This window comes from Charadrius vociferus, unplaced genomic scaffold (genome assembly GCF_000708025.1).
Source record: "Charadrius vociferus isolate BGI_N301 unplaced genomic scaffold, ASM70802v2 scaffold244, whole genome shotgun sequence".
Lineage (NCBI taxonomy): Eukaryota > Metazoa > Chordata > Aves > Charadriiformes > Charadriidae > Charadrius > Charadrius vociferus.
The window spans coordinates 5,903,535-5,925,940 of NW_009648822.1; the positions used below are offsets into that span (position 1 = coordinate 5,903,535).

The 22,406-nt window shown below is 37.9% G+C and overlaps 1 protein-coding gene across 1 annotated transcript in view; it reads right to left on the minus strand.

Annotated features, from left to right (window-relative positions):
* Positions 1-22,183, minus strand: part of ZFYVE16 (zinc finger, FYVE domain containing 16) — a 23,488-nt gene extending 1,305 nt beyond the window's left edge. The window contains exons 1-15 of the mRNA XM_009886870.1: positions 22,114-22,183; positions 19,742-21,924; positions 14,487-14,583; positions 13,409-13,585; positions 12,819-12,970; positions 9,546-9,924; positions 8,895-9,017; positions 8,646-8,801; positions 7,815-8,039; positions 5,933-6,015; positions 4,008-4,112; positions 3,030-3,180; positions 1,775-1,855; positions 1,078-1,240; positions 302-407 (exon numbers count right to left, since the gene is read on the minus strand). Coding sequence (XP_009885172.1) covers positions 302-407; positions 1,078-1,240; positions 1,775-1,855; positions 3,030-3,180; positions 4,008-4,112; positions 5,933-6,015; positions 7,815-8,039; positions 8,646-8,801; positions 8,895-9,017; positions 9,546-9,924; positions 12,819-12,970; positions 13,409-13,585; positions 14,487-14,583; positions 19,742-21,924; positions 22,114-22,183 — 4,251 coding nt within the window. The remainder of the gene's footprint in view (positions 1-301; positions 408-1,077; positions 1,241-1,774; positions 1,856-3,029; positions 3,181-4,007; positions 4,113-5,932; positions 6,016-7,814; positions 8,040-8,645; positions 8,802-8,894; positions 9,018-9,545; positions 9,925-12,818; positions 12,971-13,408; positions 13,586-14,486; positions 14,584-19,741; positions 21,925-22,113) is intronic.
* Positions 22,184-22,406: the final 223 nt, after the last annotated feature.

Below are 22,406 nucleotides of genomic sequence, written 5' to 3' on the forward strand. Positions count from 1 at the left end.
ATAACGCTTGTTTGCTGGCAAAGTATTCTAGTATTTCATCTACTCGATCAAAATATTTAAGTGGCTGTAGGAATATCTGGATTTATAGAGTTATCAATGCTAACAGACTTTAGTTTTTTTCAGAGGAGAAAAATGAAAAGCACGTAAACTTATCAAAGAGCTACAGAAAACATTCTGCCTATCAGTATAGCTGTACATCACATAAGTTAGTTTCTTTAGTAGTGTCACTTAGTATGATCACTTTACCACTTCATTATTCTAGAAGTAGCAAAAAGGCTCAAGAACAATGTCAGTTACTAACTTCGGTACACTTCATAACTTTCCCCTCTCTTTCGAAGTCTCTGCCTTGTGATACTTTTTCACTCTGAGTTCCTTCCATTGATTTTCCATCGACTGGGCTTAAAATTCTACGGAAGATAATAGCATGGTTAATAATTAAAATCACATTTTATGATTTAGATTGAATAACTTGTATGAAATAATGTTTAGCCATCTTTAAAGGCTATTTAAACAGCTTTACAACAAACTAATATAGGACTTGCACCATGAAAATACAGATGCTACAAAAAGAAATATGCTAAATAGGGAACAAATACCACAATAAAAACCTAATCTTAAAGGTCTAAGAAGCTATAAACCATCTTAACTAAAGCCACTGTTTGTTGTAATTGGTCCAATAACGATGCTTTGCATCTCTGTTTGCTTTGTTGAATGCTGGCCAACGGCATTTCTATGCACTTCCAAGCCTGCCCTAAGAATGAAGGTTAAAAGGATTAATTGCATCCTCACACAAACTGATTACTGATTTGATAGAGCAATTAAAAAGGAAACTGAGGGTTCGTGCACTTTTCCTGTCAACTTCCCGAACAGAGAAAACTCTTATTAAATTTTGGTGAACTACAAGCAAAATTGCTCTGTTGGTGACATCTAGAGGATTGCAGGTAGTTTACCCTTCTATCCCCTTTCAGGTTTCTTTCAATAAAAATACCTTAGATTAACTTCAAGAAATTAAAGGTGGATATTTGAAAATTGTGAACAAGAACTCTCTAAGATGTTTTGCTTTGGTAACACATTTACCTTTGGTTTGTTTTCTCTTCATTTTCTACCCAGCAAATATCTACATATTCTTTTACGTCTCCTGTATCTGTTTTGCCACAAGTTATTTTAAAGTCCTTCTTGTCTCTTAAGGCCTGACGCAGGCTTTCCATTGTTTCTGGCGTTATTTGTACCATTAGTCCATCTAGAACAAAACCAGTTAAAATTTCACCTTATTTACAGAGAGTAGCACAGCTTTTTAGTAGACTCTTCGCTTGAATTCTAGTGGGACCAACCCTCTCCTACAACTTGCACATCAGATGGACTCCACCCCCTAACTACAGCATTAAATGTGACATGAAAGAGGAAGTAATGAAAACCTTTCTTGTCAACAGAACTAAGATCAATCTTTTAATTAATCTTAGAAGTTTTTTGTATTTATGTGTCAATGTATGTATTTTATTCTACAGCAATAAAAACAGTTCCACACATAGCCAGCTGTAAAGGAAAAGAATTGGATTGCTATAGAAAAGTATGTTAAAAAAAGTATGTTTTAGAACAAGTAGGTGAACTAGCATGTATTTTTTATACATTATTTGTCTGTAATAGGTTTTCTAGAAGGTTAATATTCTTGAAAAGTTTAGCTTACTGAGGAATAAGGATCTTGCACAAGACTGCTGCCAATTGGTTTTTTTCTAAAGTTCTCTTAAGAAGAAACCCCATAGGACAAAATTCTTACCTTCAACTATACTGGATTTAGCTAAAAATCCTGAAGATGTTTTTAAGGCTCCATTAAACACCACAAAACTTGCACCTGTAACTAGAAAAAGTAGGAATAAAGTGAGTACCACTTCACATCACTCAAGTTTGTCATTATTAGCATTTTACTCATATTCCTTTTTAAAAAGACAGGCAAAAAAGCTACTACTATACTGAAAGTGCAAATAGAAATCCCTTACTGACTGGATTATATGAAACAAAAGTCTCTAAAGACAGAAGAATTTTTTCCAATCAGACCTTGGCAAAAAAGACCAGGTTTGTTAACTTATTTTCTGAGTGCATAAGGTACCATTTTAAGCTACTGGTGGCAAGCCAACACAGGCAAGCCAAAAAAGCTCCATATACAAAGAAGAGACATAGTTGAAGAAACAGTGGTGTGGGGGTTGTTTTTTGTCCTTTAGAACAGACATGCTACTCAACTTCTAAATTTAATTTATTTACAGAAGATATTCCTGAAGTTTTGATCATTTTCAATGGTACTATAAGTAATTGGAAGAAAAGATGACATAAATTAATTTCCATGCTACAAAGCTTTGCATAAATTTGATAGTTACACACAGTGCTTCAAACAAGAACATGCTAAATAGCTATGCTTAATGAAGCACAGAACAACATTCCAAGTTGATACTGGTGGTGTTAAGAATACAGCCCTACCAATCTGGAATTTCTGCCCAGTGAAGGGGTCTTGTCGAAAAGCATGACTCACCAGCCCAGACACACTGCCATGTTGCACAGCTGTATTACTTTCAGAACCTAAAAGGTACCTCTGCACTCTTCTCTGTACAGGTGGTTGTATCAGTTTGCTAGGTGTTGTACAGGGGTACTCACTGTTACTGTATTTCCATACACTCAGTTATTGATACTCTTTGTTTACATATGTAAATATATCATGCTATTCACACTAATATTGAATTTAGATTTTGAAATATGTAAAGAATCTGCCTGAAAATATAAGATATACTGATAACATTGTGGAAACAAAGAGGAAAAAAGTATTAATCTCCCATTAATATGCCAGTTGTAAAAGGTAGCTAAGTGTTGATATAAACCAGCAACATTTTATTTTGCATTTAAATTACTTTGCTGCTTGAATGCTGAACTTTTTGTCTCAACAACTTACTGGGGATACAGATTTGCCTTGCAGCCTAAAAGTGAACTTACATTTCTGCTTCAGAAATGTGATTTTTCTCCATAAGCCCAATAGACAAGCTTACCTTTCCTGGGATGTCCAGTAGCACTGATTGCTTGTGTGTGATAGAGGCCATGCTTATTCTGCACACACACTAAGTGAGAATCTGCTTCAGTATTAAAACTTGCTCCAATACTAATTACGTGTTCATTAGAAGAATTTATCACCTTCATTACCTGTCAATACAAAACTTGTTATTAAACTAGCAAATCTCAACTTTGTAATACTCATTTTAAAGACAAGGCATTAGAAAAATCCAGCTCAAAACAAATCCCAAGTATTATTCACTTAGTTAATTCCAGACAGACTTAACCATGCAGTTTGCCATGACAAGCTGGAGGAACACTAAGCATGATCGAAAATACTACTTCAGTTGAGTAGGATGAGTAAGTCTGAATACCTACTGCTGGACAATGCAGAATATCAGTTGTAGGGATTTTGATGGTTTTAAGGCTCAAATATGCAGTTTACTATTCAGGGTGGGCTTTTTTTTGTTAAAGTTGAAGTAAACAACTTGTAATAAAAACTACACTGGCAAGAATAATTTTTTTTTTTTTAAGTTCTAAGCAAACCACCATCATCAGGAAACGTTTAAGAGATAAAGTTTGAAAATACGTGCCAAAAGATTTTGAAGAAACTGCTGATTTTTCAGAATTTAATAGTTATCCTCAGCTTTTCACTCATCATTACCCACCTTCCAACATATCCAGGAAAAAGGAAACGTGTGTTTAGATAATTCCATGCCCTCCCCCATCACATGCTTACATCAGTTTAAAGTTCAAAGAGTCTATTGCACAGCAAAAATAGTCATCTAGAAAGCTGCGATCAAGAGGAGAATTCACTTGCAGAACTGCCTGGAAACATTACAGAATAAAAACATTACAGCATCTAAGAACCATCCCTTTTTCTTAAAGAGCTCACATTAAAAGATGTGACTGATATTATATGAAAAATAAAGACGAAAGCAGTTTGGATTAGAAAACTAATCAAGACTTTTACTCACCTCATTATACTTCCTCAGAGGTATTTTAATACAGCTTCTACCCATTTCCACATGAACAAACAGGTTGTCTATCGTATGCAAAGTATACTGATAATTTCTAAGGTCCTGTAACAGACAAAGTTTTTATGTTAGCAGACAATTAAGTATAATTTTCTTACCTTTTATAACAAATATTACCTAGACAAAGTACTTTACATACATATCTAAGACTTCTAAAGAGCAATGACATTAAGGGTGGCTGAAGACTTACTGATAACTTTCTCCTACTGTGACGTAGGTGAAGGGCACCTTAGTGAACACATAAACAAATATACAGCACTGACAAGGTAGCTATAACTATTTACCAGTGAGTTATTTAGACTACGGCTAGTTTATGCTTGTTAGGATCTTACAGTGTTTTAGATACCAACACCTTCCCTCTCTGATAGAGAAGCAAAGCATGGAAGCCACTATTGAGATTAGTTTCCCAGCTCACACCCTGTCCCCTACAGTTCTAACTTCTTGAGCGTATAGTGTGAATACTGCACTGTTTCTTACATGTTTCTCTGACAGAAGTTACCATCCATCATCTCAGCCACTTCTGCAAAATTTTCCTATTCTGTTTTATTCCAGAAGAACAACATTAGGTGTAACAAGGTCTCATTTGCCTTTACTAACTCAGCTGAAGAAAGATTAGAGAAGGCTCTTGTCAGCAGTTGAGCCAGGTAATCAGTATCTTCCTCAATCAGCGCAGCTGTAGCAAGAAGGGTATGAATGAACAGACCTCACTGCATTGCAAGTTTCTCTCAAGCTGGCATTGTTTTAGCAATATTAAGGATATAAATCACAGATGCCCTTTGTCTTTGTCATTTACTAGTACTTCAGTCACCTGGTAGTCCTGCCAAGGAGCCCACACTCCCACTGCCTGCTTCAAGCTGACACTACAAACACAGCTATGAAGGAGAATCTGACTAACTCTAACCCAGCTTTACATAAATGCCACAGGAGCCCCCTTCCTCAAAGTCTGAAGATGCAATTCCACATTGGCACTGGCACTGCCAGTCAGGCAGGGAGCTGGCTCACGGAAGTAAAATATAAGATTCCTCCATTAAGAAAAAACACACTATTTTCCAGATGGTACAACTTCTCTGATTGATTCCTTATGTAATGACATGGACATCAACAGCAGCGAAAAGGAAAGAGGGGCCAAAGACTGCAGTTTCATCTCAGCTGTAACAGCCTCTAGACTCTTACAAGAGGATTTAGTGATCACCTGAGTAATACATGCAATTCTTTCCACAACCTTACAGCACTTTTCATCACAGCATTAACGGTAAGTTCTATCTAGGTATTAGAAGAAGGTTACTGGTTAGGAATACAGGCTTACTGAAGTTTAGATCGAATTATTTGAGTATCAGAGAAAGAACTTCCTCAGGAAATGGCATAAATGTCAGACTTGACTTGCTCTGATGATTTTGCCAAAACCTGAAGTTCTTCACGTAAGACAGTCAGACTGGTTAACTGTGTTAAGGTTACGTTTGTGCGACAATGTTGGACCACAGCATCTGCCTGTCAACTCTTTTATTCAGATTAAAAAAATGTCAGATTTAAGACTAGAATTCTTGCACCACACCAATGCTTAGAACAGAAAAATGCAACTGAACAATGATTATTACCAGCTTAAATGAAAATGTCAAGATTTTTCTCATTCATTTAAAGCCATTTCTTACTACCAGAAGTAATGCGTAACAATAGAACATGAAAGATACAGCTTTCCTAACTCTCATTTAAATACTCTTTGGTCAGAAAGTTTTGAGTCAAGCATGAAGAACAAAGATAACAGCCTTTTGCCAAAAATAACTCTGCTTTCAAGAATCAGAGTTTTGAGGATATTTTACACAATCTAAATTACAACAGGAAAGGAAAAGAATAAAACATTTACTCACAACAAGCAGATTCATAATTGTGTGTCCTATCTCTCCAAAGAGTGGCTTCCGGTGCCTGAAACTTACTACAGGAGTTGGATATGCTAGGGTGGGGGAAGAAAACAAAAAAGGTCATGTTTATCCATCAACAACTGTAAGACTTGCTAATCCAAGTATTTATTTTTATTTTCAGCTAAAGCCTGTGTTTCTTAATCTCCATATCTGACCAGTCAAAGGAACTAGAGCCTCTGTCTGATTCTCTGTTACGAACTGTCCTTCAGCCCACTGTGGGGTTTCCCCACCCATGGTTAAATCCCACTGCAATGTGATTGCATGGGGTCACTCTCCTGTGGCAGTAATTTTGAGGCAGAGACTTGCTGTAGCTTTCATATGCTTTGTCAGCTATGTTTCTTGCAATAGGTGATCTGGACAAAAACATCCTGGGTTCAGTCTTTGGGTCACCAGCTGTGGGAGGGGTTGCAAGGCTTAGTAGTTGCTTGGGTAAGAATACCATACAGGTTAACATCTGCTTCTATGTTAATGCTGCAATATAAAGTGACGTACCACTTAGTATTGATAAGCAAGAATAGAGTGAGTGAGGATATTCATATAAAGTAACATGCTTTAAAGTCCCATGGCTGCAATGGGAAACGCAGACGGAAACCAGGGAAGGCAACAAGATGCAGGAGACCACAGTATGAAGCCATTTGAAAACAAAACAGGTAGTATAGCAAAGTCAGGGTTGTCGGGTCAAAGATGCAAAATTGGGTTAAAAAAAAAAAAAAAAAAAAGACAAGTAGTTTGGTAAGAGAAAGAAGAATGACAAAAAAGCAACCACCCATGTCAACATGCAGTCAGAAGCCTTCCCAGTAGAAATCCACTACTGATTCAAGAAATCCATAAACAAGTGAGCGATACTTATTTACGGACTCACAGCTTCTACAATGGTAGGCTTATTTATAAAAAATGCATTCAGGTCAGGGAAGTAGCGTATGATACATTTTTGAAATCCATTCCACTCAAGCAACTGCTGCATGCTGCACCTTATCTGAACCCCTGCTCTCTAAATCATAAGCAGCACTGCAAGAGGAAACAAAACAGCCCGTATATCACTAAATTAAATGTCTGTGTTGCTCAAGCAAGTACACAAGCAACTCTAGAAGGCCTTTAGGACAGTATCTACTTTCAGGTCTTGCTCAAGCTAGCTTAATCTGTTCTTCAAGGCAATGGGAATCTGCGTAAACACTTCCCTTTAGTGAGCCTGGAGCAGAGTCAGCATACATCTCATTGACAGAGATAAAAATGCCCACATCAGCCTGCAACAGACTGTGGAAGGTAATTCCCACACAGAGATTGTGTCACTGCACAACCTGTGGTGGTGCACACGTACGTGCTTTCTATCCACCTCACTTTGAAAGAGTACCTCCTGCATTTTCACAGCCCTAGAGACTTAAAAAATATTAATTGGCAAGTTATCCTTACAAGTAATGACAACTTTTATCCATTTTATGAAGCAGTACTATTTTACCAGTATACTCAATGTCAATAATTTAATTCAAAAACCCAACTTGTCAAGAGTTGTAAATGGGGCTTGTGAACTTCCCTTCAAACCTTTCTCCTATGACAACAAAAGTCAGACATTTTGATAGTTTACTACTGTCAGTTTTGCTTTCTGAGCTTTCTCATGATCTAGTAAGAGAAAAAAAAATAATCAAGGGAGTCTAGCAGCACAATGTAAATCCCCAAGTGTCTCAATAGGTTGCTTCCCATATGTGAAACTTACACAAGCGTAATATAAAATACTGCAAAGATAATTTTGAATATTTTGCGTGTCTAAAAAAACCCTTGTATTTTGCAGAGGAAATTTTACATTTATACAGTTATTTTAAGTGTTAAAACTTACCCCCATATTCTGCTCCCAGTCTCAACATTAAACGGATTGGAAAAACTTTCGCCCAGGGTATTTCCATTTTATGGATGAGAATGCCACAAAGAAAAGGGTTATCTGGTAGAATTTGATCATCAAGTTTCTGAAAAATTGGTGAAACAAACAGGAATCCTCCATGCTCTTTGTTACCGAGAAAGTTTTCAGTAAAAGTCATGTTTTCCATGTTTCTTATTAACCTTCCTGTAGAAAGGGACAGAGAGTATTTGCACATCTGGAGAAGTAATACATTGGTCTCAAGAAAACTACTCTAACTAGTAGTCTACTACAGACTTGTAAGCTGTATGGTGTATGTCACATCTTCCTGAAAGTCTGACAGACATCCAAACCCATAGACTAAGTGCTCAATATTTATTAACTAAAGGAACTTGTATATGAAACTAGTTTTTTTCCAAAAAATACCAAAAACCCTAAAGCATACAATATTCTGGCAGACGCCAATTGATGAACTTCGATTAACTCAAACATTTATATACATAAGAGTACTGTACTTCTACAAATGAAGTTCCAGATGTCCTCCTAAACATACACTCAAGGACTTATACCCAGAATCTCCAACACAGTATGACTGAATAACAACAAAACTGCAAAAAGGACGTTTACAGAAGTATATGAAACAAAGAAACCGGATTTTTTTTTCATTCTATTTAGAGCCAAAGGCTGACCCTGAAAGATTTTTCAACCGAATCATTAGACACCAACAACTACTTCAAGCAAAATTACATATCAACTTCCAGCTTTAAAGATCAGCAAGAAAATATTATAAAGTTAGACATTAAAATTACATACCTTTCATTGCATCCTTATAGATGTCAATAAATAATTTGAATATTTCACTAGGAAAAATCTCTTCATCTGGCAAGCACTGCAACAGAATGACAATTTCTGCCTGGCCCAAACCATGTAGTCCGTTTGTTGAGAAGTACCAGCACTTTTCTGAAGAATCTGTAATTAAAAAGGTAGTTACCACAGTAATGTTATTTTACAGACAGAAAGAGAAAACTAGATTTAATGGAAAAGATTATGTGCACTACTTACAAGTTATTAGCTTGACATTCACCACCAAGTTTGCATTTAGGATAAAAGTTAATGGACTAGGACCTCCTTCCACAAGAAGCAGAGTAACCTGTTGGTGAGATGGATGTTCTTCCACTAGAGGATCTAAATAAATTAACACTCAATTTAGTTCAATATGTCAGCCAACTACCTAAAACAAGAATTACAGATCACAGCATATGAAAGACTATCCCATCCTCCTATCTTGAGAAGGTGGTAATTATTCTCAAACTTAGAATTGCTACACATCAACCAACGAATAGCTTGCTTACCCTAATATTCAAGGAACACATAAAAACAAAGCAGTAACTTGTAAAAAAGGTGCAAACTAGGGCTACCATTCATTTGGTAATTACTGACAAATTGTGTATGCTGCCTCCTCATCCCTACAGTGCTATTGTTAGTTACCATCAGTGAGCAGAGTCACTACCTTAATGAATTTAAGTGATGAAGTATTCTTTTCGTAACCTATTAATACTGTTAATAATGCATGTTCATTTACCCAACAATCCAATGTGCAGCAAACAAATGAGAGATTAGAATTGTATTAAAATACAAATTATAAACACACAAATTCACATTCAGAAATCTTGCATGAGGTTATTAAATATTAACAGATTTCTCAAATTTTACCTTTTCCTTTTTCACCCACTGCAAGCAAAAGTGGTGGCAATTTATCACCATCAGGAACAAGGCTGATCTCTTTACGAACACAGTTTTCAACACCGCATAATGCTCTGTAACTTGAAGGACTAACAGGCATATCACTTGTAGTCTGATCAACTGAACTGGAACTAGTCTTCTCAGCTTCTGCAGTAGAAGAATGCTCTTTAGTCTCTAAAGTTACAGATTTATAACTATGTACCACCTCACTCTGGCCCAGAACACCCTGCTGTGCATCATCTGAAGAAACAGGAGAACACAATTCCTCCGTTCTTGTAGTAATACCAATTTCTTCCTTAGGTTTTGGATTTACATCAGTTAAGATATCATATTCCTCTGGGTTTGCAGCCTATGAAGAAGAAAAAGAGAAAAAAAAATCTACACTCTTGTCTCTCAACATGCTAAAATTTCATTACTAGCATTCTAGAAGCAAAAAGAGACAGAAATCTATCACAAATATTGAGAATATTCTCTGAACAAGAAGGCAGCCATCAAATCTCTACTGGATATTTTTTTTTTCCCCATCTTTACTACTCCCTATTTCAGGTGAAGATGCATCATTCATTTATTTGTTTGGTAACACAAAATTCTTATCAGAGCACTGCAGATTAGTCATTTTAGCATACAACAGTCAGATGTAACACAATCAACAATAAACAAGTACTCCTCCAGGAATCTGTTTCGTATTACTGTTTCCCCACTCACAGCTACTGAACATTGTTATCACTGTAATTTGCAATCTTTGGGATCAGCAGTTCAGTGCTGAAAATGTATTTCTATTTCTACATTACATACCTATTTTGCAGTCATATTCATTTCTACCTTGGAGTCAAACCTATGTTGCTCCTCCAGCGAAACAGATATGACAAGCTGTGAGCATAGGCACATTAGGATATCAGCTGCCACCAAAAAAAGCCCCCACGCAAAAAAAACAAACCAAAAACTAAATCAAGAGGTGTGTTATCATCTTTCAAGTATGTTAGACTTGCATCCTATCTCAACAGGGAAGACTTTGCACTTTGCACTGTAACAAGAAAAAACCTAACAACTCTATGCTTGTCCTGGGATAGTTCTGGCATTCTATCAGATTCCTCCAAATCCTCTGTTTAGAGAAAACACTTGCCAGGGGAAAAAAAAAAAAAAAAAGACAAAGACACTAACTCCAAAAATAAACACCTCCCAAACACACAGACAAAAACATGCCTAAATTGGCCTCCAACAGACTTCTTCCCCATGACTTTGCTTGCTGGTGTTTCATACCACTTTATACTTTTGACCTTCATAGCATCCTGTGGCAGCATGTTCAGGATTACGTGTTACCTAGTAAAGTACATCCTTTGCTTTAGAGCTGCAGCATGGTGGTTTTGTTTGAGCTTCTGAAGCTGCACACGAGAACCATCAACTAATTGTTTCCCACTCACTTTGCCCGTGCTGCTTTTAATTTTAGACATAGCTCATCTTTTTCAAGTGAAAATACTCTACTCTTTCGCCAAAATGGAAACAAGTTGTACCTTTTAATTACTAAAATAGGTAGAGCAATCGGTGCTAGGTACATTCAAGCTCGGAGCAGCACCGATGCATTTAGTGTCATAATGATTTTCTACTTCACTTTCTCTCTGCTGCTATCCCTGTTTGCCCCATCCTTAGAAACATTCAAGTTCAGGTTGGACAGGGCTCTAAGCAACCTGATCTAGGTTCCAGATGTCCCTGCTCACTGCAGGGGCATTGGACTAGATGACCTTTAAAGGTCCCTTCCAATGCAAACCATCCTATAATTCTATACCACCCATTTACAACAATATAACAACTTTTTAAACAACTGCTTAAATATTTTCTTCAGGTTGATGACTGCTCATAAATTCTCCTTTTCTGATAAGTCATACAGTAACAAATGTGATCTTAGAAAGCCCAGCTGAAGCCACGCACTCCTTATTCTGCATTTAAGGACACAACAGCATCTGTCATTTTAGCATCCAGTTCATCAGTATTGGGAATCTAATCTGCCTTCACTGTTTGAGTAATTTTACCTTTTTTATCATCTGTGGGTATGCTGAATAGCACAGAGTTCAGGACAGACAACTGTGGGTCTCAAATCTTAACCACTTTATCACTTAATTGGCTATTCAGTTCTATCTTTGTATGTTGGAAGGAGATTTTTTCATTTATCTTATTGATGCCTAATTTATTTTCAAAAGCTCTTGATGAGCTTTTCTAGAAATACAGCTTCATCAACAATATCAGCATTACCCCTATCTGTGCTGACTTCTTTACAGACTAACAGAAGTGAGAAGCACAATCATCCCTGTAAAAAATTCCTAGCAGCTTCTTGCTCTTACTCTGAATAGATCCTTGGGTCTAAAGTTTCTAGAAAAGCCAGATTCACCTGCAACTTACTGGAGTCTGTCCTTTTCAAATGAAGTCATTTACTATTATCCATTCTTCATGAATTAACGCTGATTTACATGCTATACTCTTGGTAACTATTCAGATCCTCCATATACAAATAATAATAACAATGATCTGCTCATTAGCTTTACTGATTTGTTATAAAAACTCTTGAATGCTCTTAGAATCGTGGAATTCATGTTATCACTTGAGAGAGTACTTCGGAGCTATGTTTTATTTTAAAAAGGCTCCAGCTGAGGAATCTCTCCAAATCTTTCCACAGCAAACTTACACCACTTCTTTGGACTCCTATTGTCAAGTGCAACTAGTTCAACACCATGAATATGATCTATGGCAAAAAAAGCCAAGCCCCCTCTCAATTCAGTATTAATTCCCATTAGAAGCAGTAAGTAGGTTTTCTACACCCTATAAAGTAGGGCATTAAACAACTTCTGGTTAGTCTAATCCAACAGGCAAATTATAACAAGCCACTGGAAAAAAAACCACAAACATCTACTAAAAGCATGTATGACAGGTTTCAGAACTATGGATGACATTAACATCACAAAAGTAGCTAATCAAAGGCTGTGTAGAAAAAAAAAACTTGTTTTGGAAAATTTTCTGTCACACTATTTTTGAAATTCACATACACCCCAAACCAAATGGTTTCCTTTAAAGTAAGGTCTACAGAATATTTAAATCCAAGGACTTCACAGTCACCCCCCCAAAAATAATCAAATATTCGCTTAGATTCCAAAAGCTGTGAAGCACCAGTTGTATATCAGGGGCACAATCAACAGAAACCAAAGGTATTTCAAGAAGTAATTCATGCACCTACATACACTTCTTAATTCATACCATATGCATTTCTGGCAAGTCGGGGTTTACTGGACTGAAGTCCTGCGATGACCTCTTTGCTCCAGATGACAGTTTTGTTGTATCTGCCACTTCACCATTTGGTAAAATACCATCTGCAAACCAAACTCTCCTCTGTTCTTTGGGGCACAGACCTACAACAGGTTAAAAAAACAACACTGACTTCATATTATTGTACTGGTCTAATAGCCGAAAAGGATAAAATTTAAGCCCCTTCTCCCCCCAAATATATAGAGAAATTGTTTACTGGAACAAAGCACAGGTAGACAATTTGACATGAGCCAGTCTTCATTCAGGCAAACACATGCAAAAAAAAAAAATCTAGTATCAAACAATATAAACAGAGAGGACAGTGAAAAAAAAACACATCCACATTTCATAAACGGAGACTTAAGACAGACTCGGCCAAGCTCACACATGGCATCAAAACTGGAAACTAAAGGTAACTTTCCAGTGTCCCAGTTCACACAAAAAAATATCAGTAATACCAAGTGTGTATCCATGATGCGATAAACAACTCTTTCCAAAGAGATCCTGAAAGTGTTAGATGTATTATACTATATTTAGCATACCTTCAATACCAGGTTGTTTAAGTACTGAGATAGGTAACAATGCAGAAGGTGAAGGAGAGCTAGCACTACCAGATATCTGGGCTTCCTCCAGAGGTGGAACAGCAGAAGAATACTCAGAGGGCATATTGGAACTGGGGACAGGACCAGTTGGACTCATCATCCTTTCAAATGCCTGTGCTAAAAAAACATGGGTAGTTTTTAAGATCTCACAATTACATTCTCACAAAAATTTTGTTTACAGTGCAATACTATGTGTGGTTGGTTTTTTTTTGCAAGAGCAGTGCACAATTTTTGAGCTGGTTACGAAAAATGAAAACTCAAGCTATTACACAGAAGAAAATTTAAACTTCTTGATTTTCTACCTGCACACTTGCCTAATTCATCCTAACATAGAAAGAGACCTCCTTGTACATCTTGCCACTGCTATAGTGACTACATTGAATCATTTGATCCCTGTACCTTGGTGCAAATACGTCTATCACATTTATCAAGTCAAAGTCCATTCAGGTGGAATATTTAATATCTGATATGTTTTCAACTTTTTATTTAAATATTAATAATTAGGACATCAATTTTATCCTGATGTTTCCATAAGCACCCATAGTTAACCTTTTCTTGACTGAAAGCTATCTTACGATTCAATTACTGTAATACTGTTAAGTGACTTGTAAAAATATCAGGACAGATAGCTACATAAAATGCCCAAATAGCATGGAAGAACAGGCTGGGGTACAGTCTTTAAACATGTAGAAGGCTACTGCAGAGGGAGGATCACTTTTGTTAGACTCCTGCCACAGATGACCCTACAGCAGAACTTCATACTCAGTCTTACAGAGTTCAAACCTACCTTTATTTTTTTAAATAAAAATAACCAGCTTGCTACTCAAAGTTTAAAGTAAGAACTGAAATCCAACTGAGAGGTACAATTACTCTCTTCCCTCCACCTCCGAAATACGAAAACATACACTAATTAAAGCAGTGAAGCTCCCCTAAAAAGAACGAAGATAAAGAGATGCTATCTGGACCTATTCTTCTTTAATGATTAATGCAATTACCAAAAAAACCCGCAAGTTTTTACCTTTATTAATATCATCATAACAGCCAGTACAGACTCTTGCTTCCTTCTCCATGTATTGTAGTTTGCACTTTCGTTTGCAACAACCACCACAAAAAACCTGAATCAGAAAAAGACTGGAATTAAATATATAGACAAAATCCCAGTACTTCCTAAATTCAGTTCCTATTATTATTTACTCCTTTTAGTAAAAGAGATTACATTACATAAAGTATGCATACACATTTTTGGAAGTAGGGAAGGAAGAAAGGAGCTTTAGCATATGTATCTTACAATACATTTCTATTTGGGGAGACGGGAAAGTACCAGACTAAAAAGGCTTTTACTGCATCCAGCTCTGGAGTCCTCAGCACAGGAAGGACATGGACTTCCCGTGTTGGAGTGGGTCCACAGGAGGGTAGAAAAATGGTCAGAGGGCTGGAACATCATCCCTACGAGGACAAGCTAAGAGAGTTGTGGTTGTTCAGCCTGGAGAAGAGAGGGTCTAGGTATACGTTATTGTAGCCTTTCAACACTTAAAGGGCACTTATAAGATGAAGACAGACTTTTTTCCAGAGCCTGTAGCGACACGACAAGGGGCAATGATTTTCAACCGAAAGCTGGTAGATTTAGACCGGATATAAGGAATAAATTTTTTACAATGAGGGTGGTGGACACTGTAGCAGGTTGCCCAGAGAAGTTGTGGATGCTCCATCACTAGCAATGTTCACAGGTGATGGGGCTCTGAGCAACCTGATTTAGTGAGAGACGTTCCAGCCCACAGCAGGAAAGCTGAACTACATAATTTTTAAAGCTCCTTTCCAAACCAAACTATGCTACGAGGCTATAATTAAGAATCTCAAAAACTCCAAAATTTGGGTCAAACGACAAAGTCTGCCAAGTCTGCTTTTGATCACAGGTTTTTCCTATCCTGTTCCCCAGAAGCACAATCTATCCATACCAGAAGCTTTTGAGATTTGTCAGGCATTTCTTTTGGACTAAAGCAATCCTTAGATATTTACAACCAACCTTCCACACATGGCCAGGAATGCACACATCACACAGCTACTAAGCACTCAGCTCTTGCCAATACTCTTCTCAGATTCAGCTATGAAACAGCAGCACCTAAAGTTTCTTGCTGTGAATGGATCTACTTTCACATGGCCAGGTGCCCACAAAATAGCTAAAACTGGGTTTTATTTTTTACGATCACAGCTGAAAGCAGCTGATATATAATTGCAGAGTGATTAGAACACTCTTCCAAGAAATAAACTTGTTCGATTCTAAACCCTCTGCAGCCTAATATTCAAGCCTGCATCTTAATTTCTCATGAAGAAACCTTCAGGGAAAATGAAAAACAAACAAAACCAAAACCCACAATATGTACACAACAAAGAGCAGCAACAAGGAGGACACAAGTGATAACATTATATTAAAAATTTTAATCTGGAGCGATGAAAGCATTCCAGGTTGCACCACCTATTCCCAAATTCACTCCTACTTCTGTTAATCCCATAACTGCTTTACATTAAACAACAATGATACAAACAACGACTGAACCCCAGAATTGGGTCAGATTTGCTTTACTGGTTTACTATTATCTCTGAAGATAACTGTTGCAGTGTCCCATGAGGATTCAGCTAATGGTGAAAACGACCCAGTCTCATACCAGCAAAGAGCTGTTCTTTATCCACTGATCTTGCAGCACTGTGCACTGCATTAAGTCTCCCCACAAGCGTTACCAATTTGTCATGAAACTCCAAGCTGACTCTTCTACCACATGGACAACTATCTAAGCCAGAGCTCACTGCTTCCCAAGCTATTGACTAATGCTGGCTCAGGAACAATGCTGGCTAAGTAGGCTCCCCAACTCTGTCAGAAAGAGTAAGCCTAGTTGCCTTTCTGTTACTAGGTTCCTTCAGCAAAGCATTTTAAAAGCCTGCTGAAGACTGCTTTGAAAGAATAGAATATGCTCTTCTATGCCAACAGGATGTATCTCCTATCTATTTTTAAGTGGAAATGGGAGAACAAGTGCATCTCTTCAGCCTGGACTATACCTGCACAATCCCATTCAAAGAATTATGCCTCTAGTAAAGCTGTTTCCCACAGGAGCTCCCATAAATATCTGGTGCTTTTCTCACTTTTCCCTTACGCTCTTTCAAGGGTGATTTACAGGTTTCCAAAGAGTCACATCATTTTTAGCTATATGCAGTCAGAATTAGCCTTGACAAAAGGTATCTTTTGAAACCTCGGTCTGACAGAACCCTTCTATTGCTGGCAAGAGTCAAGTAAGTGGAAGGAACACTAAGTGTCTTCTGCTACTCCTGATTATCTCCAGGAAAAGAGTGGATTAAGAAAAAAAAAACAAGACAAAAGCCAACAAACAAACAGTAGTGGCCAAGAAAAAAGTTATTACAAGTCAACTCCTTTAAGTAAAGTCACTGTAAAAACAGTAATCCTTGAGGTCAAAAAAGAAACTATTTCAATTGCTTCTGCATTAGTGTCACAGATAATTTACCTCAACTGAAAATCCACATGCTCAGTAAAGACGTTAAGAATGTAACTGGTGAAGATTAATTGCTAATCAGTTACAATCCACCTCAGGGCTTCAAATGCTAAGCAGTACAGCCCTTTCCCATTGGTGTTCTCCTTTTACGCTTGGTGCAACTGGGACCCACAACAGAGGAGGCAGTTTAATCCTAATACACAAGAGGTAAGAGGTGAAGAAAAACTAAGAGACGGGTAATGTAATGGGGAAAGGAGATGAAGATGAGGCTGCTGAGCAAAGAAATTGATTCTGGTTGAGCTAGGAAGAAAGGTACCACAACAAGAGACAAACACCTAAATAAAGAAACTGAGAAACAGTTTGGCCTCACAAGTGCTGCAGATGGGAGAGAAGGCAGAGACCACCAACTTCACACTTCTCTCCTGCACAGAAGCCAGAATTCACAAGTTTTCAGAATTCATCAATTTTCATTGATAAAAAAGGTGTAGGACCACGTGAAGACCATACAACTGTCTTCCAGAATAGTCCACACAGGACAACTGCGAATTTCTACTCATGTCCAAGTGGTTGAAAACACAACAACCCAAAACACGTCCACAAGGAGTGCTTTTTTTGTTTAAGACAAAAGTCACTATTAAAAAAAGTCTCATGAGGCAGAAAGTTAAGCTATTGAACATTCAGAAAAGCTATGACAGAGTTACCACTGCAGAGCACTCCAGTATCTGTAAAGTTTCAATAATCTATACTGCCTTCACTCATTCTCCCAATGAACATACATTGTGATGCTGTCGTGGTTTCACTTGGGATAGAGTTAACTTTTTTACTAGCAGCTGGGTGGTATGTTTTGCATTTGGGATGAGAAACAGCGCGCTGGTGTTTTCAGTTGCGGCTAGACAGTCAAGGCCATTTCTGCTCCTCATTTCGCCCCATGAGCAAGCAGGCTATGGGTGCACAAGAAGTTGGGACAAGACATAGCTGGGACAGCTGAGGCCAACTGACCAAAAGGATATTCCATACCATGTGACGTCATGCTCAGTATATAAAGCTGGGGGAAGGAGGAGGAAGGGGGAACATTCGGAGTGATGGTGTTTGTTTTCCCAAGGAACCATTATACATGATAGAGCCCTGCTTTCCTGGAGATGGCTGAACACCTGCCTGCCGATGGGAAACACTGAATAAATTCCTTGTTTGGCTTTACTTGTGTGTGTGGCTTTTGCTTTACTTATTAAACTGTCCGTATCTCAACCCACGAGTTTTCTCACTTTTACTTTTCCCAATTCTCTCCTCAGTCCCAACCAGGGGGAGTAAGCGAGCGGCTGCATGGTCCTATCTGGTAACAGGGGTTAAACCACAACATGCTCCCTCTTATTAAACTGCTCTTCTGTCAAAACCCCCTCTGTTAACACACAAGATTAGCAACACTAACAGCTGATGGTTGTAAACGGGACTGTGTAGCGAAGGATGCTTTTATCCCATCTATAGACAAGCTGCAAGAAATTTCACAGTGAACATAAACAGGAACTTGAAGTCAGTCAGTCTTATGACTAAAACGAAAGTCACTCTGAGGAACTGTTTTAAGCTGTTACAAAACTTCAGCAAGATACTCTGCCAAGTGATTAAGTTCAATGACTTCTAGGTTGTCAGAATGAGTTCATTTTCTTGGCACCCAAATGCAGACCAACATTTTAGCTCTCACTTACTTCGGTTGAAGTAAATGGGTACTATGGTTTGAATACGCAGTGCCAGAAGAGGCATCCTGGAAAAAGGTTACGAAGCCTCTCCAGATGCCTCTCAACACTACAGATGCAAAAAGTTCGTAAGTACTGACATTAGGCTTTGCTCTATGTCCTCATCCATAAAGCTTACAGAGGAACACTGAAAAATAAGTTAATAAGTATTGTTAGTATTCCCATTTATGTACAAGTGTAAGCCACAGTAGCTCATAAGGGAATTCTGGATTAAGAACAAGGCGTGACATTAGTTACTCACTGCAGAAGACCACTGGTTGAAAAAAGTTCTACAGATTACTTGCTCAGCTGGTGAGTACCATTTACCCCACAAAAGTAGCATACTTTTCCCCTGAGATGACTCCCCAGGAAAAATTATACATTTAAACACACAGGAAGACAGATATAGGCTATAAATCCTTTGCATTGGTACTGCTGTTACAGCTCCAGAAAGAATGCAACCCTTCCAGATTCACGGACAGAGTTTTATAGAGTCATAGAATTGCTGAGGTTAGAAGGGACCAAGCCTTCAAGTCCAACCACTAATCTAACCTGACAAAGCCACTTCTAAACCATGTCCCCAAGTACCATGTCTATCCTTTTTTTAAACACCTCCAGGGATGGTGACCAGCTGGTATAATCACTTACCTGAATTCCAGTCATCATCACCACTTCATTTTTTTTAAGCTTAACTTAAAAACTGAGTAAAAAGCTGATTCACCATGACTACTATGAAGTAGTCTATGGTATCACCTTCCTTGTTCTATGTAAAACACATTAGTCTAGCCAGTAATGGGAGATAAATTTAGAACATTCTCTGTACTTCCCTTTAACTATTTTCACAAATAAGGTCATATGTTTTTTAATTATCAGTCTTTTCCAATAGTCTTTAAGTTTCTATAAAGGAAAAATATTTTTTTTTTTTTTAATAAAATACTTTGACCTAGAAAAATTCTGTCAATATTCTTTCCTTTCTGCCTTCTAGCTTTCCCTAAATCAGAGTTTATTTGCTTTTAATAACACAGGACCCCTCTCAAATAACTTACCTTTCCACATGCTCGACAGTGGTGTCGCCTTTTTGTAAATGTGAACTTGACTTGGCAGCTCATACAGTTGGGTGCTTCTGAATCAGGAACCCACAATGGTTGTTTTCGTGAGAGAGCTGCAGGTACTTTAAGTGATTCTAAATTTTCAGATGTTTGATTTCCTCCAGCTTCAGAGCTGCTTTCCCCAGAGTGCACAGGTTCAGAATTTTTACTAATATTTAAGCTGGTGCCTGAGAGGGGAGCTTCTGGGGTAACAGAAATGGCTTCCTGGTTTTCTCTCTCATGCATGTCTGTTCTGTTCAGTTGCCTCTGACCAACATCTCCTTGGGAAAGGCCAAACAACTGCTTTGGTCTTGCACCTTCAGTACGAACATTAGAAACTACTGCTTCACTACCACTCTCAGTCATGTCCTGAATATGAGACATACTCTCTTCTGTGGCAGGCTCCAATTCATTGGCAGTAAGAGATACTTCAAGATTACTATTACCGCTAGTTATCGCCTCTAGTTTTGCTTGCATATGTTCTTCAGTGACCTCTGTGAAATCCAGGTTGTTCACATCTGTTAAAATCCCTTCATCTGCATCAGCTTCCATTAAATTACTATCATTATCTGAAGACTTCAACACATTGGACTGAAGACTTTGTCCATACAAAAAATCATCAAGCTCAGCATCGCTTATTAGAGTATCGCTTTTAATAACATTCTCTTCAACAGTAAAGTCAGCCATAACTGGGCTCATACTTTCATTGTAGTAAGCATCTATACCAACACCGTATGTGTCAGCTTCATATTCTAGAAAATCAGAAGCAAAAGCTTTGATTTGCTGAGAATCACCATCACCAATTATATTCTCAGTATCACACTTCTCTCCCTCTGTACTTTTTTCCACAACACTGTTGCTGATTTTAGCTATATATCCTTCCTGTTGATGCAAGTCAGAGTTTTCACAGGATTCCCTACCAGAGAGATCAGTTTTACACTTTCCAGCATGAACAGTTAAAATATCACTAATAACCTCCGCCATTTCACTTTGAGGTAGAGGATTAACTTTTTCTTCTGTTACAGCTAATGAACCACATATAGATACAGGAAGTGGAAGACACGACAGTGAGGTCTGGATATTCTCAACTGAAATACATGAGGTTGAAACACTGTTTAGTATTTCATTGTTCTTAAGTTCTTCACTACCTACATTCTCTTCTAAGATTTGCTGTTCCAGTTCTACTTCAACTCCCGTTTGACATGAGGAGCCTGGTAAAACACAATTTCCAGGTAATGCTGCATGGCTTTCGTGCAACTGAGGCCTCTTTGGCAGATCTGAAGGCATGGATTTAACACTACTGTCATCTTTTGAGTCCACCTTTTCTACGGCATTTCTTCCATACATTGTTTTGCTTACTGCAGAGTGTGCACTTTCATCTTGTGGTTCACAAGGAAATTTTTCATATGCTTTCTCATCTTTGGGACTGCATGTATTTGAATTCTGTGACGTTACAGGGACACATGCAATATTAAGGCAAGCTGTTTGTTCAAGCTGATCAAATACTTCGCTGCCCTTTACAGATTCTGTCCCGTGTTGATCATCACATGGATCTGAGATCTTCGCTGTAGCATAACTGGCTGATTCTAAAGCTAAATGATTGATCTCCTCTGTTTTAAGATGTCCTGAATCTTGTAGCATTGAGCCCCCATCACTCTGCTCTGTACTCGAAACACCACTGCAACCTGCTGATGATCCACAGGTAGGAACAGGTATGCAAGATACACCAAAGCCAATCAAACCTTCACTGCACTGGAAGTCATCTGGCTGCAACTTTTGAGTATCTTCATGAGTAGCCACTGAATGGATTAAGTTACCCGTGTCATTAACAAGATCACACACAGGTATACTACACCTTCCCAGGTTTGAAGCCTGAATTTCATTTAAGGAACCACTGTCCACAGTGGACAAAAGATCAGGTCCAGCAACGTTCTTCTCATTTTGTGGTGAGTAGCTCAGAAGGGCCTCGCTTGTTCCAATGTGGCTAGCTAGAGAGATTTCTTCTGATGAAGTACAATTGTTCGCATCCTCTTGCAGTTTTGGTGTTGGGTATACATGTGGTAAGCAATCCAGAACCGAAGAAAGTGAATGGTGTTTTGAGTCATGTGGACTGTGAGGTGTTCTGTAGCAGTCATATTCATCTATTTTAAGCAAAAAGAGATCAAAAGCAAAGGTTATAAAACTCCTCCCTTTCCACAATGCACTCCCTCTAAAACCCATCTATTCCTCAATACAAACTTTTACTTAGCATATGTTACTTTCAAATTTCACTATACCAGTCATTTGGCCAATATCATTATGCTGGAGAACAAGGTAGCGCAGGAACTAACCTGTATTCTGTTCAAATTCATCAAGTAGTTTGTCCAAGTCACAGACTGCAGCTTTAAAGTAACTATCCATTCTAGTTACACTTTAGTGAAGCTTTAGCCTTCTTAAATCTAAAAAGAAAAACAAAGCGTTTCATTCGTAGCATTTTCCTGTTTTTGAAGTCAAAGCGTTACTATTAGAAGACAACTTCTATTAAGTATTTTTTCTTTTTAATAACATTTTCTTTTCTGTCCATGTAAACAAAATCTAAGTAAACAGGACTGCAGACTGTCAGCCTCTATGTACTCTGAATATG